A 17,000-nucleotide genomic window follows, 5' to 3' on the forward strand; every position below is an offset into this window, starting at 1 on the left:
ACAGTGTAGAGGGAGCTTTACTCTGTATCGAACCCCGTGCTGTACCTGTCCTGGGAGTGTTTGATGGGGACAGTGTAGAGGGAGCTTTACTCTGTATCTAACCCCGTGCTGTACCTGTCCTGGGAGTGTTTGATGGGAGACGGTGGAGAGGGAGCTTTACTCTGTATCTAACCCCGTGCTGTACCTGTGCTGGGAGTGTTTGATGGGGGACAGTGTAGAGGGAGCTTTACTCTGTATCTAACCCCGTGCTGTACCTGTCCTGGGAGTGTTTGATGGGGGACAGTGTAGAGGGAGCTTTACTCTGTATCTAACCCCGTGCTGTACCTGTCCTGGGAGTGTTTGTTGGGGGACAGTGTAGAGGGAACTTAACTCTGTATCTAACCCCGTGCTGTACCTGTCCTGGGAGTGTTTGATGGGGGACAGTGTAGAGGGAGCTTTACTCTGTATCTAACCCCGTGCTGTCCCTGTCCTGGGAGTGTTTGATGGGGGACAGTGTAGAGGGAGCTTTACTCTGTATCTAACCCCGTGCTGTACCTGTCCTGGGAGTGTTTGATGGGGGACAGTGTAGAGGGAGCTTTACTCTGTATCTAACCCCGTGCTCTCCCTGTCCTGGGAGTGTTTGATGGGGGACAGTGTAGAGGGAGCTTGACTCTGTATCTAACCCCGTGCGGTACCTGTCCTGGGAGTGTTTGATGGGGGACAGTGTAGAGGGAGCTTTACACTGTATCTAACCCCGTGCTGTCCCTGTCCTGGGAGTGTTTGATGGGGGACAGTGTAGAGGGAGCTTTACTCTGTATCTAACCCCGTGCTGTACCTGTCCTGGGAGTGTTTGATGGGGACAGTGTGGAGGGAGCTTTTCTCTGTATCTAACCCTGTGCTGTACCTGTCCTGGGAGTGTTTGATGGGGGACAGTGTAGAGGGAGCTTTACTCTGTATCGAACCCCGTGCTGTACCTGTCCTGGGAGTGTTTGATGGGGACAGTGTAGAGGGAGCTTTACTCTGTATCTAACCCCGTGCTGTACCTGTCCTGAGAGTGTTTGATGGGGGACAGTGTCGAGGGAACTTTACTCTGTATCTAACCCCGTGTTGTACCTGTCCTGGGAGTGTTTGATGGGGACAGTGGAGAGGGGGCTTTACTCTGTATCTAACCCCGTGCTGTACCTGTCCTGGGAGTGTTTGATGGGAGACAGTGGAGAGGGAGCTTTACTCTATATCTAACCCCATGCTGTACCGGTCTTGGGAGTGTTTGATGGGGACAGTGTAGAGGGAGCTTTACTCTGTATCTAACCCCGTGCTGTACCTGTCCTGGGAGTGTTTGATGGGGACAGTGTAGAGGGAGCTTTACTCTGTATCTAACCCCGTGCTGTATCTGTCCTGGGAGTGTTTGATGGGGGACAGTGTAGAGGGAGCGTTACTCTGTATCTAACCCCGTGCTGTCCCTGTCCTGGGAGTGTTTGATTGGGACAGTGTCGAGGGAGCTTTACTCTGTATCTAACCCCGTGGTGTACCTGTCCTGGGAGTGTTTGATGGGGGCAGTGTAGAGGGGGGTTTACTCTGTATCTCACCCCGTGCTGTACCTGTCCTGGGAGTGTTTGATGGGGACAGTGTAGAGGGAGCTTTACTCTGTATCTAACCCCGTGCTGTCCCTGTCCTGGGAGTGTTTGATGGGGGACAGTGTAGAGGGAGCTTGACTCTGTATCTAACCCCGTGCGGTACCTGTCCTGGGAGTGTTTGATGGGGGACAGTGTAGAGGGAGCTTTACACTGTATCTAACCCCGTGCTGTCCCTGTCCTGGGAGTGTTTGATGGGGGACAGTGTAGAGGGAGCTTTACTCTGTATCTAACCCCGTGCTGTACCTGTCCTGGGAGTGTTTGATGGGGACAGTGTGGAGGGAGCTTTACTCTGTATCTAACCCCGTGCTGTACCTGTCCTGGGCGTGTTTGATGGGGGACAGTGTAGAGGGAGCTTTACTCTGTATCGAACCCCGTGCTGTACCTGTCCTGGGAGTGTTTGATGGGGACAGTGTAGAGGGAGCTTTACTCTGTATCTCACCCCGTGCTGTACCTGTCCTGGGAGTGTTTGATGGGAGACGGTGGAGAGGGAGCTTTACACTGTATCTAACCCCGTGCTGTACCTGTGCTGGGAGTGTTTGATGGGGGACAGTGTAGAGGGAGCTTTACTCTGTATCTAACCCCGTGCTGTACCTGTCCTGGGAGTGTTTGATGGGGGACAGTGTAGAGGGAGCTTTACTCTGTATCTAACCCCGTGCTGTACCTGTCCTGGGAGTGTTTGTTGGGGGACAGTGTAGAGGGAACTTAACTCTGTATCTAACCCCGTGCTGTACCTGTCCTGGGAGTGTTTGATGGGGGACAGTGTAGAGGGAGCTTTACTCTGTATCTAACCCCGTGCTGTCCCTGTCCTGGGAGTGTTTGATGGGGGACAGTGTAGAGGGAGCTTTACTCTGTATCTAACCCCGTGCTGTACCTGTCCTGGGAGTGTTTGATGGGGGACAGTGTAGAGGGAGCTTTACTCTGTACCTAACCCCGTGCTCTCCCTGTCCTGGGAGTGTTTGATGGGGGACAGTGTAGAGGGAGCTTGACTCTGTATCTAACCCCGTGCGGTACCTGTCCTGGGAGTGTTTGATGGGGGACAGTGTAGAGGGAGCTTTACACTGTATCTAACCCCGTGCTGTCCCTGTCCTGGGAGTGTTTGATGGGGGACAGTGTAGAGGGAGCTTTACTCTGTATCTAACCCCGTGCTGTACCTGTCCTGGGAGTGTTTGATGGGGACAGTGTGGAGGGAGCTTTTCTCTGTATCTAACCCTGTGCTGTACCTGTCCTGGGAGTGTTTGATGGGGGACAGTGTAGAGGGAGCTTTACTCTGTATCTAACCCCGTGCTGTACCTGTCCTGGGAGTGTTTGATGGGGACAGTGTAGAGGGAGCTTTACTCTGTATCTAACCCCGTGCTGTACCTGTCCTGGGAGTGTTTGATGGGGGACAGTGTCGAGGGAACTTTACTCTGTATCTAACCCCGTGTTGTACCTGTCCTGGGAGTGTTTGATGGGGACAGTGGAGAGGGAGCTTTACTCTGTATCTAACCCCATGCTGTACCGGTCTTGGGAGTGTTTGATGGGGACAGTGTAGAGGGAGCTTTACTCTGTATCTAACCCCGTGCTGTACCTGTCCTGGGAGTGTTTGATGGGGACAGTGTAGAGGGAGCTTTACTCTGTATCTAACCCCGTGCTGTATCTGTCCTGGGAGTGTTTGATGGGGGACAGTGTAGAGGGAGCTTTACTCTGTATCTAACCCCGTGCTGTCCCTGTCCTGGGAGTGTTTGATTGGGACAGTGTAGAGGGAGCTTTACTCTGTATCTAACCCCGTGGTGTACCTGTCCTGGGAGTGTTTGATGGGGGCAGTGTAGAGGGGGGTTTACTCTGTATCTCACCCCGTGCTGTACCTGTCCTGGGAGTGTTTGATGGGGACAGTGTAGATGGAGCTTTACTCTGTATCTAACCCCGTGCTGTCCCTGTCCTGGGAGTGTTTGATGGGGGACAGTGTAGAGGGAGCTTTACTCTGTATCTAACCCCGTGCTGTACCTGTCCTGGGAGTGTTTGATGGGGACAGTGGAGAGGGAGCTTTACTCTGTATCTAACCCCGTGCTGTACCTGTCCTGGGAGTGTTTGATGGGGACAGTGTAGAGGGAGCTTTACTCTGTATCTAACCCCGTGCTGTACCTGTCCTGGGAGTGTTTGATGGGGACAGTGGAGAGGGAGCTTTACTCTGTATCTAACCCCGTGCTGTACCTGTGCTGGGAGTGTTTGATGGGGGACAGTGTAGAGGGAGCTTTACTCTGTATCTAACCCCGTGCTGTACCTGTCCTGGGAGTGTTTGATGGGGGACAGTGTAGAGGGAGCTTTACTCTGTATCTAACCCCGTGCTGTACCTGTCCTGGGAGTGTTTGTTGGGGGACAGTGTAGAGGGAACTTAACTCTGTATCTAACCCCGTGCTGTACCTGTCCTGGGAGTGTTTGATGGGGGACAGTGTAGAGGGAGCTTTACTCTGTATCTAACCCCGTGCTGTCCCTGTCCTGGGAGTGTTTGATGGGGGACAGTGTAGAGGGAGCTTTACTCTGTATCTAACCCCGTGCTGTACCTGTCCTGGGAGTGTTTGATGGGGGACAGTGTAGAGGGAGCTTTACTCTGTATCTAACCCCGTGCTCTCCCTGTCCTGGGAGTGTTTGATGGGGGACAGTGTAGAGGGAGCTTGACTCTGTATCTAACCCCGTGCGGTACCTGTCCTGGGAGTGTTTGATGGGGGACAGTGTAGAGGGAGCTTTACACTGTATCTAACCCCGTGCTGTCCCTGTCCTGGGAGTGTTTGATGGGGGACAGTGTAGAGGGAGCTTTACTCTGTATCTAACCCCGTGCTGTACCTGTCCTGGGAGTGTTTGATGGGGACAGTGTGGAGGGAGCTTTTCTCTGTATCTAACCCTGTGCTGTACCTGTCCTGGGAGTGTTTGATGGGGGACAGTGTAGAGGGAGCTTTACTCTGTATCGAACCCCGTGCTGTACCTGTCCTGGGAGTGTTTGATGGGGACAGTGTAGAGGGAGCTTTACTCTGTATCTAACCCCGTGCTGTACCTGTCCTGAGAGTGTTTGATGGGGGACAGTGTCGAGGGAACTTTACTCTGTATCTAACCCCGTGTTGTACCTGTCCTGGGAGTGTTTGATGGGGACAGTGGAGAGGGGGCTTTACTCTGTATCTAACCCCGTGCTGTACCTGTCCTGGGAGTGTTTGATGGGAGACAGTGGAGAGGGAGCTTTACTCTATATCTAACCCCATGCTGTACCGGTCTTGGGAGTGTTTGATGGGGACAGTGTAGAGGGAGCTTTACTCTGTATCTAACCCCGTGCTGTACCTGTCCTGGGAGTGTTTGATGGGGACAGTGTAGAGGGAGCTTTACTCTGTATCTAACCCCGTGCTGTATCTGTCCTGGGAGTGTTTGATGGGGGACAGTGTAGAGGGAGCGTTACTCTGTATCTAACCCCGTGCTGTCCCTGTCCTGGGAGTGTTTGATTGGGACAGTGTCGAGGGAGATTTACTCTGTATCTAACCCCGTGGTGTACCTGTCCTGGGAGTGTTTGATGGGGGCAGTGTAGAGGGGGGTTTACTCTGTATCTCACCCCGTGCTGTACCTGTCCTGGGAGTGTTTGATGGGGACAGTGTAGAGGGAGCTTTACTCTGTATCTAACCCCGTGCTGTCCCTGTCCTGGGAGTGTTTGATGGGGGACAGTGTAGAGGGAGCTTGACTCTGTATCTAACCCCGTGCGGTACCTGTCCTGGGAGTGTTTGATGGGGGACAGTGTAGAGGGAGCTTTACACTGTATCTAACCCCGTGCTGTCCCTGTCCTGGGAGTGTTTGATGGGGGACAGTGTAGAGGGAGCTTTACTCTGTATCTAACCCCGTGCTGTACCTGTCCTGGGAGTGTTTGATGGGGACAGTGTGGAGGGAGCTTTACTCTGTATCTAACCCCGTGCTGTACCTGTCCTGGGCGTGTTTGATGGGGGACAGTGTAGAGGGAGCTTTACTCTGTATCGAACCCCGTGCTGTACCTGTCCTGGGAGTGTTTGATGGGGACAGTGTAGAGGGAGCTTTACTCTGTATCTCACCCCGTGCTGTACCTGTCCTGGGAGTGTTTGATGGGAGACGGTGGAGAGGGAGCTTTACACTGTATCTAACCCCGTGCTGTACCTGTGCTGGGAGTGTTTGATGGGGGACAGTGTAGAGGGAGCTTTACTCTGTATCTAACCCCGTGCTGTACCTGTCCTGGGAGTGTTTGATGGGGGACAGTGTAGAGGGAGCTTTACTCTGTATCTAACCCCGTGCTGTACCTGTCCTGGGAGTGTTTGTTGGGGGACAGTGTAGAGGGAACTTAACTCTGTATCTAACCCCGTGCTGTACCTGTCCTGGGAGTGTTTGATGGGGGACAGTGTAGAGGGAGCTTTACTCTGTATCTAACCCCGTGCTGTCCCTGTCCTGGGAGTGTTTGATGGGGGACAGTGTAGAGGGAGCTTTACTCTGTATCTAACCCCGTGCTGTACCTGTCCTGGGAGTGTTTGATGGGGGACAGTGTAGAGGGAGCTTTACTCTGTACCTAACCCCGTGCTCTCCCTGTCCTGGGAGTGTTTGATGGGGGACAGTGTAGAGGGAGCTTGACTCTGTATCTAACCCCGTGCGGTACCTGTCCTGGGAGTGTTTGATGGGGGACAGTGTAGAGGGAGCTTTACACTGTATCTAACCCCGTGCTGTCCCTGTCCTGGGAGTGTTTGATGGGGGACAGTGTAGAGGGAGCTTTACTCTGTATCTAACCCCGTGCTGTACCTGTCCTGGGAGTGTTTGATGGGGACAGTGTGGAGGGAGCTTTTCTCTGTATCTAACCCTGTGCTGTACCTGTCCTGGGAGTGTTTGATGGGGGACAGTGTAGAGGGAGCTTTACTCTGTATCTAACCCCGTGCTGTACCTGTCCTGGGAGTGTTTGATGGGGACAGTGTAGAGGGAGCTTTACTCTGTATCTAACCCCGTGCTGTACCTGTCCTGGGAGTGTTTGATGGGGGACAGTGTCGAGGGAACTTTACTCTGTATCTAACCCCGTGTTGTACCTGTCCTGGGAGTGTTTGATGGGGACAGTGGAGAGGGAGCTTTACTCTGTATCTAACCCCATGCTGTACCGGTCTTGGGAGTGTTTGATGGGGACAGTGTAGAGGGAGCTTTACTCTGTATCTAACCCCGTGCTGTACCTGTCCTGGGAGTGTTTGATGGGGACAGTGTAGAGGGAGCTTTACTCTGTATCTAACCCCGTGCTGTATCTGTCCTGGGAGTGTTTGATGGGGGACAGTGTAGAGGGAGCTTTACTCTGTATCTAACCCCGTGCTGTCCCTGTCCTGGGAGTGTTTGATTGGGACAGTGTAGAGGGAGCTTTACTCTGTATCTAACCCCGTGGTGTACCTGTCCTGGGAGTGTTTGATGGGGGCAGTGTAGAGGGGGGTTTACTCTGTATCTCACCCCGTGCTGTACCTGTCCTGGGAGTGTTTGATGGGGACAGTGTAGATGGAGCTTTACTCTGTATCTAACCCCGTGCTGTCCCTGTCCTGGGAGTGTTTGATGGGGGACAGTGTAGAGGGAGCTTTACTCTGTATCTAACCCCGTGCTGTACCTGTCCTGGGAGTGTTTGATGGGGACAGTGGAGAGGGAGCTTTACTCTGTATCTAACCCCGTGCTGTACCTGTCCTGGGAGTGTTTGATGGGGACAGTGTAGAGGGAGCTTTACTCTGTATCTAACCCCGTGCTGTACCTGTCCTGGGAGTGTTTGATGGGGACAGTGGAGAGGGAGCTTTACTCTGTATCTATCCCCGTGCTGTACCTGTCCTGGGAGTGTTTGATGGGGGACAGTGTAGAGGGAGCTTTACTCTGTATCTAACCCCATGCTGTACCTGTCCTGGGAGTGTTTGATGGGGGACAGTGTAGAGGGAGCTTTACTCTGTATCTAACCCCGTGCTGTACCTGTCCTGGGAGTGTTTGATGGGGGACAGTGTAGGGGGGGGTTTACTCTGTATCTAACCCCGTGCTGTACCTGTCCTGGGAGTGTTTGATGGGGACAGTGTAGAGGGAGCTTTACTCTGTATCTAACCCCGTGCTGTACCTGTCCTGGGAGCGTTTGATGGGGACAGTGTAGAGGGAGCTTTACTCTGTATCTAACCCCGTGCTGTACCTGTCCTGGGAGTGTTTGATGGGGACAGTGGAGAGGGAGCTTTACTCTGTATCTAACCCCGTGCTGTCCCTGTCCTGGGAGTGTTTGATGGGGGACAGTGTAGAGGGAGCTTTACTCTGTATCTAACCCCGTGCTGTACCTGTCCTGGGAGTGTTTGATGGGGGACAGTGTAGAGGGAGCTTTACTCTGTATCTAACCCCGTGCTGTACCTGTCCTGGGAGTGTTTGATGGGGGACAGTGTAGAGGGGGGTTTACTCTGTATCTAACCCCGTGCTGTACCTGTCCTGGGAGTGTTTGATGGGGACAGTGTAGAGGGAGCTTTACTCTGTATCTAACCCCGTGCTGTACCTGTCCTGGGAGTGTTTGATGGGGACAGTGTAGAGGGAGCTTTACTCTGTATCTAACCCCGTGCTGTACCTGTCCTGGGAGCGTTTGATGGGGACAGTGTAGAGGGAGCTTTACTCTGTATCTAACCCCGTGCTGTACCTGTCCTGGGAGTGTTTGATGGGGACAGTGTAGAGGGAGCTTTAGTCTGTATCTAACCCCATGCTGTACCTGTCCTGGGAGCGTTTGATGGGGACAGTGTAGAGGGGGGTTTACTCTGTATCTAACCCCGTGCTCTACCTGTCCTGGGAGCGTTTGATGGGGGACAGTGTAGAGGTAGCTTTACTCTGTATCTAACCCCGTGCTGTACCTTGGGTCAATGAGGCTTGGGTCAATGCCAGGAGGAGGGGTAAGAAGCAATCGGGAAGACAATCCCCTGGGGCGGTTCCCCTCCATAATAGGTTTTCGGTGCTGGAGGCTACAGTTAAGGAGGAATCAACTGAGCATAGAGAGCAGATCTCTGGGGGTGAGCCGAGTGAGAAAGCTCAGGTGGTTAGGGGCTGTAAAAGACTGAGCCTTGTGATTGGGGACTCCACAATTAAGGAGACAGATAGGAGGGTCGGAACTAAAGGTAGGGACTCAGGGTTGGTGTGTTGCCTACCAGGGGCTGGGGTCCGCGATGTGTCTGACAGGGTATTCAGGACTCTTAGGGGGGAGGGAGATAAACCACAAGTTATTGTACATGTGGGGACACACGACATAGGGAGGATAGGGGAAGGGGATATTAGGCAGGGATTTATGGAGTTGGGGTGGAAACTAAAGGCCAAGACTGACAGAGTGGTTATCTCTGGACTCTTGCTTGTACCACGGGATAGTTTAGAGAGGAATAGGGAGAGGGAAGGTTTGAATTCATGGCTGAGGGGATGGTGCAGGAGGGAGGGGTTCAGGTACTTAAGCAATTGGGGCTCGTACTGGGGAAGGTGTGACCTCTATGAGAAGGATGGTCTACACCTTAATCAGAAGGGGACCAATATCCTGGGGGGTAAATTTGCTAAGGCCATGCAGGGAGGTTTAAACTGATTCGGGGGGGGGGGAGGGATCCTGAGTAGTGGGGCTGAAAGTGAGGGATGCATGGATGGGGACTGCAATGCACGGCATTGCAGAGGTGGGGTGGAGCAGGGTTTGAAATGTGTATACTTCAATGCCAGGAGTATTCGCAATAAAGTGGGTGAACTTGCAGCGTGGATCAGTACCTGGGACTTCGATGTTGTGGCTATTTCAGAGACATGGATAGAGCAGGGGCAGGAATGGATGCTGCAGGTCCCGGGGTTCAAATGTTTTAGTCGAAGTAGGGAAGGAGGTAGAAGAGGGGGAGGGGTAGCATTATTGGTCAGAGATTGTATCACAGTGTCAGAGAGGAGGTTTGATGAGGACTTATCTGTTGAGGTAGTATGGGCGGAGATTAGAAATAGGAGAGGAGAGGTCACCCTGTTGGGAGTCTTTTATAGACCTCCTAAAAGTTCTAGAGAGGTTGAGGAAAGGATTGCGGAGTCAATCCTGCTTAGGAGTGAAAGTAATAGGGCAATTGTTATGGGGGATTTTAACTTGACTAATATTGACTGGAATTGTTATAGCTCTAGCTCGTTAGAGGGGTCAGTTTTTGTTCAAAGCGTGCAGGAAGGTTTTTTGACTCAGTATGTAGACAGGCCAACTAGAGGTGAGGCTATATTGGATCTGGTGCTGGGAAATGAGCCAGACCAGGTGCTAGACTTGGAAGTTGGTGTGCATTTTGGTGATAGTGACCACAATTCGGTTACGTTCACCTTAGTGATGGAAAGGGATAGGCATGAACCTCGGGCCAATGGTTTTAGCTGGGGGAAGGGTAATTATGAGGCTATTAGGAGAGAATTAGGAAACATAGGTTGGACTAGGAGATTACAGGGACTGGGAACGTCCGACATGTGGAGTTTTTTCAAGGAGCAGCTACTGCGAGTCTGTGATAGGTATGTCCCTGTCAGGCAAGGAGGAATTGGTAGGGCTAGGGAACCGTGGTGCACCAAAAAAGTTTCTTTGTTGGTTAAAAAGAAAAAGGAGGCTTATGTTCGGATGAGACGTGAGCACTCGGGTAGTGCACTAGAAAGCTTTAGATTGGCTAAGAGGGAGTTGAAGAGCGAGCTTAGAAGGGCTAAAAGGGGACATGAGAAGACTTTGGCGGATAGGGTTAAAGAGAATCCTAAGGCGTTCTATAGGTATGTCAAGAACAGAAGGTTGGTTAGGGCAAGTTTAGGGCCAGTTATAGATGGCAGAGGGAAGTTATGTGTGGAACCGGAGGAGATTGGTGAAGCATTGAACCAATATTTCTCTTCGGTGTTCACGCAAGGGGACATGAATATAGCTGAGGAGGACACTGGGTTGCAAGGGAGTAGAATAGACAGTATTACAGTTGATAAGGAGGATGTGCAGGATATTCTGGAGGGTCTGAAAATAGATAAATCCCCTGGTCCGGATGGGATTTATCCAAGGATTCTCTGGGAGGCAAGAGAAGTGATTGCAGAGCCTCTGGCTCTGATCTTCAGGTCGTCGTTGGCCTCTGGTATAGTACCAGAAGATTGGAGGTTAGCGAATGTTGTCCCATTGTTTAAGAAGGGGAACAGAGACTTCCCCGGGAATTATAGACCGGTGAGTCTCACTTCTGTTGTCGGCAAGATGTTGGAAAAAATTATAAGGGATAGGATTTATAGTTATTTGGAGAGTAATGAATTGATAGGTGATAGTCAGCATGGTTTTGTGGCAGGTAGGTCGTGCCTTACTAACCTTATTGAGTTTTTTGAGAAAGTGACCAAGGAGGTGGATGGGGGCAAGGCAGTGGACGTGGTATATATGGATTTTAGTAAGGCGTTTGATAAGGTTCACCATGGTAGGCTTCTGCAGAAAATGCAGATGTATGGGATTGGGGGTGATCTAGGAAATTGGATCAGGAATTGGCTAGCGGATAGGAAACAGAGGGTGGTGGTTGATAGTAAATATTCATCATGGAGTGCGGTTACAAGTGGTGTACCTCAGGGATCTGTTTTGGGGCCACTGCTGTTTGTAATATTTATTAATGATCTGGATGAGGGTATAGTTGGGTGGATTAGCAAATTTGCTGATGACACCAAAGTCGGTGGTGTGGTAGACAGTGAGGAAGGGTGTCGTAGTTTGCAGGAAGACTTAGACAGGTTGCAAAGTTGGGCCGAGAGGTGGCGGATGGAGTTTAATGCGGAGAAGTGTGAGGTAATTCACTTTGGTAGGAATAACAGATGTGTTGAGTATAGGGCTAACGGGAGGACTTTGAATAGTGTGGAGGAGCAGAGGGATCTAGGTGTATGTGTGCATAGATCCCTGAAAGTTGGGAATCAAGTAGATAAGGTTGTTAAGAAGGCATATGGTGTCTTGGCGTTTATTGGTAGGGGGATTGAATTTAGGAGTCGTAGCGTTATGTTGCAACTGTACACAACTCTGGTGCGGCCGCACTTGGAGTACTGTGTGCAGTTCTGGTCCCCACATTACAGGAAGGATGTGGAGGCTTTGGAGAGGGTGCAGAGGAGGTTTACCAGGATGTTGCCTGGTATGGAGGGGAGATCCTATGAGGAGAGGCTGAGGGATTTGGGATTGTTTTCGCTGGAAAGGCGGCGGCTAAGAGGGGATCTTATTGAAACATATAAGATGATTAGAGGTTTAGATAGGGTGGATAGTGATAGCCTTTTTCCTCTGATGGAGAAATCCAGCACGAGGGGGCATGGCTTTAAATTGAGGGGGGGTAGTTATAGAACCGATGTCAGGGGTAGGTTCTTTACCCAGAGGGTGGTGAGGGATTGGAATGCCCTGCCAGCATCAGTAGTAAATGCGCCTAGTTTGGGGGCGTTTAAGAGATCCGTAGATAGGTTCATGGACGAAAAGAAATTGGTTTAGGTTGGAGGGTCACAGTTTTTTTTTTAACTGGTCGGTGCAACATCGTGGGCCGAAGGGCCTGTTCTGCGCTGTAATGTTCTATGTTCTATGTTCTATGTACCTGTCCTGGGAGTGTTTGATGGGGACAGTGTAGAGGGAGCTTTACTCTGTATCTAACCCTGTGCTGTCCCTGTCCTGGGAGTGTTTGATGGGGGACAGTGTAGAGGGGGGTTTACTCTGTATCTAACCCCGTGCTGTACCTGTCCTGGGAGTGTTTGATGGGGACAGTGTAGAGGGAGCTTTACTCTGTATCTAACCCCGTGCTGTACCTGTCCTGGGAGTGTTTGATGGGGACAGTGTAGAGGGAGCTTTACTCTGTATCTAACCCCGTGCTGTCCCTGTCCTGGGAGTGTTTGATGGGGGACAGTGTAGAGGGAGCTTTACTCTGTATCTAACCCCGTGCTGTATCTGTCCTGGGAGTGTTTGATGGGGACAGTGTAGAGGGAGCTTTACTCTGTATCTAACCCTGTGCTGTACCTGTCCTGGGAGTGTTTGATGGGGGACAGTGTAGAGGGGGGTTTACTCTGTATCTAACCCTGGTTTCTCTGTTCCCTCAGGTTCAAGTTGTTTTCTATTTTCTGTCTGATGATAATGTTTCCCTTCTGGAACAGCGAGAGAGATTGGGTTCGGTTTCAATGGAGATGTGATTTCTATCTGAGCTCTTTGTAAATAAATGAGGTTGAAACCTACTGTTGTGTGAGCGTTTTCTAACCTCTGAACTTTACCCTTTGGCCTGTGCTGCCATTTTATGGGCAGTGTCACCCCTCCATCTCCAACCATCCCTCCCTATCTCCGTCACCTCCTCCAACCCCCTACACCCCCTCCCTATCTCCGTCACCTCCTCCAACCCCCTACACCCCCTCCCTATCTCTGTCACCTCCTCCAGCCCCCTACACCCCCTCCCTATCTCTGTAACCTCCTCCAGCCCCTACACCCCTCCCTATCTCTGTAACCTCCTCCAGCCCCCTACACCCCTCCCTATCTCTGTAACCTCCTCCAGCCCCCTACACCCCTCCCTATCTCTGTAACCTCCTCCAGTCCCCTACACCCCCTCCCTATCTCTGTAACCTCCTCCAGCCCCCTACACCCCCTCCCTATCTCTGTAACCTCCCCCAACCCCCTACACCCCCTCCCTATCTCTGTAACCTCCTCCAGCCCCCTACACCCCCTCCCTATCTCTGTAACCTCCTCCAGCCCCTACACCCCCTCCCTATCTCTGTAACCTCCTCCAGCCCCTACACCCCTCCCTATCTCTGTAACCTCCTCCAGCCCCCTACACCCCCTCCCTATCTCTGTAACCTCCTCCAGCCCCCTACACCCCTCCCTATCTCTGTAACCTCCTCCAGCCCCTACACCCCTCCCTATCTCTGTAACCTCCTCTGCTGCCAGATCTCCAGCTGTTTTGTACTTCTGGATTGCAAAGACGGCAGCAGTTTTCAGAAAAGTGTATAGACTCCCAGCAAAGACCAAAGAACAAAGAAGATTACAGTACAGGGACAGGCCCTTCGGCCCTCCAAGCCTGCACCGACCATGCTGCCCCCGACTGAACTAAAACCCCCTACCCTTCCGGGGACCATATCCCTCTATTCCCATCCTATTCATATATTTGTCCAGACGCCCCTTAAAACTCACGACCGTCTCCGCTTCCACTCCCTCCCCCGGCAACGAGTTCCAGGCACCCACCACCCTCTGTGTAAAAAATCTTCCTCGTACATCTCCTTTAAACCTTGCCCCTCGCACCTTAAACCTGTGCCCCCGAGTAATTGACTCTTCCACCCTGGGGGGAAAAGCTTCTGACTATCCACTCTGTCCCTCATAATCTTGTAGACTTCTATCAGGTCTCCCCTCAACCTCCAGTGAGAACAAACCAAGTTTCTCCAACCTCTCCTCATAGCTAATGCCCTCCAGACCAGGCAACATCCTGGTAAATCTTTTCTGTAACCCTCTCCAAAGCCTCCACATCCTTCTGGTAGTGCGGCGACCAGAATTGAACACTATATTCCAAGTGCGGCCTAACTAAGGTTCTATAAAGCTGCAACGTGACTTGCCAGTTTTTAAACTCAATGCCCCGGCCGATGAAGGCAAGCGCGCCGTATGCCTTCTTGACTACCTTCTCCACCACCTTCTCAAACCGCGCAACCTCACAGAGATAAACCCGGTCGTTGGCAACTTCCGACCACCCAGGCAACAGAATCTCCAACTCTGGAGAGGGTGAAACACAGCATCATCTGTAAAAAAATACATCTCACGAACTGGACTTTTGTCTGAATCCCAGCTGTCCCCAGTCATATGACCTGACTTGTCAATCACCCCCCCCCCCCCCCCCCCACTCTCAGTCTACTCTGCAATCCCAGAGGAACCATTAAAACCACAGAACGCTGCATTGGTTCCGACTAAAACCACATGATATCAACTCTGCCGCTTCACTGACAATAATGGACGCCAGCTGCAGACAACACGGCACCGTCAAGACATCTTGCAGAGACATGTTGATTTTTTGAGTCTGCACGTTCTCCCGCAGCCCCCGCGACCCCACCTCGTGTCTGCGTGGGTTTCCGCCGGTTTCCTCCCACAGTCTGAAAGACCGTGCTGGTTAGGGTGCATTGTCTGTGCTAAATTCTCCCTCAGTGTTACCCGAACAGGCGCCGGAGTGTGGCGACTAGACACCAGGCACCGGGAGCAGTCCAGAGATTGCTACCCTGGAGGCCTTACTTTTTAGCCGAGCACCCAACTCCCTGAATTTCTCTCGTACGGACCCCCCCTGCTCTTCCTACCTACATCATTTCCCCCAATGTGGACAGTCGCATCCGTTTGACTACCTTCCTTTTTAAATATGCTTCCTACCCTCTCGGAGACTTCCAGGACCCCGGCACCAGGGAGGCAGACTACCATCCTGGATTCTCGTTCAGTCCCACAGAACCGCCTGTCCCCCCCTGGGAGACACAGACAAAGAGAGACAGATAGAGAGACACACACACAGAGCGAGACAGAGGGAGAGAGAGAGAGACAAGAGAGAGAGACAGAGAGAGTGAAAGACAGAGAGACAGACAGGGGGGGACTGGGGGATTTTCACAGGAGCTTCATTGAAGTGTTCATGTCTCAGTCTCTGTCTCTGTCTCTCTCTCTCTCCCTCTGTCTCTCTCTGTGTGTGTGTCTCTCTATCTGTCTCTCTCTGTCTCTCTCTCCCTCTCTCTGTCTCTCTCTCTGTGTCCCTCTCTCTGTCACTCTCTCTGTCTCTCTCTCTCTGTCTCTCTCTCTCTCTCTGTCTCTCTATCTGTCTCTCTATCTGTCTCTCTCTCCCTCTCTCCGTCTCTCTCTCTGTGTCTCTCTGTCTTTCACTCTCTCTGTCTCTCTCTGTCTCTCTCTCTGTCTCTCTCTGTCTCTCTCTCTCTGTCTCTGTCTCTCTCTCTCTGTCTCTCTCTCTTGTCTGTCTTTCACTCTCTCTGTCTCTCTCTCTCTGTCTCTCTCTCTGTCTCTCTCTGTCTCTCTCTCTCTCTCTCTCTCTCTGTCTCTCTCTCTCTGTCTCTGTCTCTCTCTCTCTGTCTCTCTCTCTTGTCTCTCTCTCTGTCTCTGTCTCTCTCTCTCTCTCTCTCTGTCTCTCTCTCTCTGTCTCTCTCTCTGTCTCTCTCTCTGTCTCTCTCTCTCTCTCTCTCTGTCTCTCTCTCTCCCTCTGTCTCTCTCTCTCTGTCTCTCTCTCTCTCTCTGTCTCTCTCTCTGTCTCTGTCTCTCTCTCTTGTCTGTCTTTCACTCTCTCTGTCTCTCTCTCTTGTCTCTCTCTCCGTCTCTCTCTCTCTCTCTGTCTCTCTCTCTCTGTCTCTCTCTCTCTGTCTCTCTCTCTCTGTCTCTCTCTCTCTGTCTCTCTCTCTCTGTCTCTCTCTCTGTCTCTCTCTCTCTCTCTGTCTCTCTCTCTCTCTCTGTCTCTCTCTCTCTCCCTCTGTCTCTCTCCCTCTGTCTCTCCCTCTCTCTGTCTCTCTCTCTGTCTGTCTCTCTGTCTTTCACTCTCTCTGTCTCTCTCTCTTGTCTCTCTCTCTCTCCCTCTGTCTCGCTCTGTGTGTGTGTCTCTCTATCTGTCTCTCTTTGTCTGTGTCTCCCTCTCTCTGTCTCTCCCTCTCTCTGTCTCTCCCTCTCTCTTTGTCTCTGTCTCTCTCTCTCTTGTCTCTCTCTCTGTCTCTCCCATCACGCAAACCAGCCTCCCATCCGTTGACTCCGTCTACACTTCCCGCTGCCTCGGGGAAAAGCAGCCGGCATAATCAAGGACCCCCCCCTCACACACCCCGGACATTCTCTCTTCCACCTTCTTCCGTCGGGAAAAAGATACAAAAGTCTGAGGTCACGTACCGACCGACTCAAGAACAGCTTCTTCCCTGCTGCTGTCAGACTTTTGAATGGACCTACCTACCTACTACCTGGCACAGTGGTTAGCGCTGCTGCCTCACAGCGCCAGGGTCCCGGGTTCGATTCCCGGCTCGGGTCACTGTCTGTGCGGAGTCTGCACATTCTCCCCGTGTCTGCGCGGGTTTCCACCGGGTGCTCCGGTTTCCTCCCACAGTCCGAAACGTGTGTAGGTTAGGTGGACTGGCCATGCTAAATCATAGAGATCATAGAAACCCTACAGTGCAGAAGGAGGCCATTCGGCCCATCGAGTCTGCACCGACCACAATCCCACCCAGGCCCTACCCCCACATATTTACCCACTAATCCCTCTAACCTACACATCTTTGGACACTAAGGGACAATTTAGCACGGCCAATCCACCTAACCCGCACATCTTTGGACTGTGGGAGGAAACCGGAGCACCCGGAGGAAACCCACGCAGACATGGGGAGAACGTGCAGACTCCACACAGACAGTGACCCGAGCCGGGAATCGAACCCAGGACCCTGGAGCTAAATTGCCCCTTGGTGTCCAAAGATGTG

The 17,000-nt window shown here is 52.0% G+C and overlaps 1 protein-coding gene across 1 annotated transcript in view; it reads left to right on the forward strand.

The window, feature by feature from the left end:
- The window catches only part of LOC144489600 (active breakpoint cluster region-related protein-like), a gene marked incomplete at its 5' end in the record, with an annotated part of 46,611 nt that extends 33,838 nt beyond the window's left edge, over positions 1-12,773 (forward strand). Inside the window, one exon of the mRNA XM_078207463.1 lies at positions 12,642-12,773. Coding sequence (XP_078063589.1) covers positions 12,642-12,731 — 90 coding nt within the window. The remainder of the gene's footprint in view (positions 1-12,641) is intronic.
- Between the last annotated feature and the right edge of the window lie 4,227 nt (positions 12,774-17,000).

This window comes from Mustelus asterias, unplaced genomic scaffold (genome assembly GCF_964213995.1).
Source record: "Mustelus asterias unplaced genomic scaffold, sMusAst1.hap1.1 HAP1_SCAFFOLD_2343, whole genome shotgun sequence".
Lineage (NCBI taxonomy): Eukaryota > Metazoa > Chordata > Chondrichthyes > Carcharhiniformes > Triakidae > Mustelus > Mustelus asterias.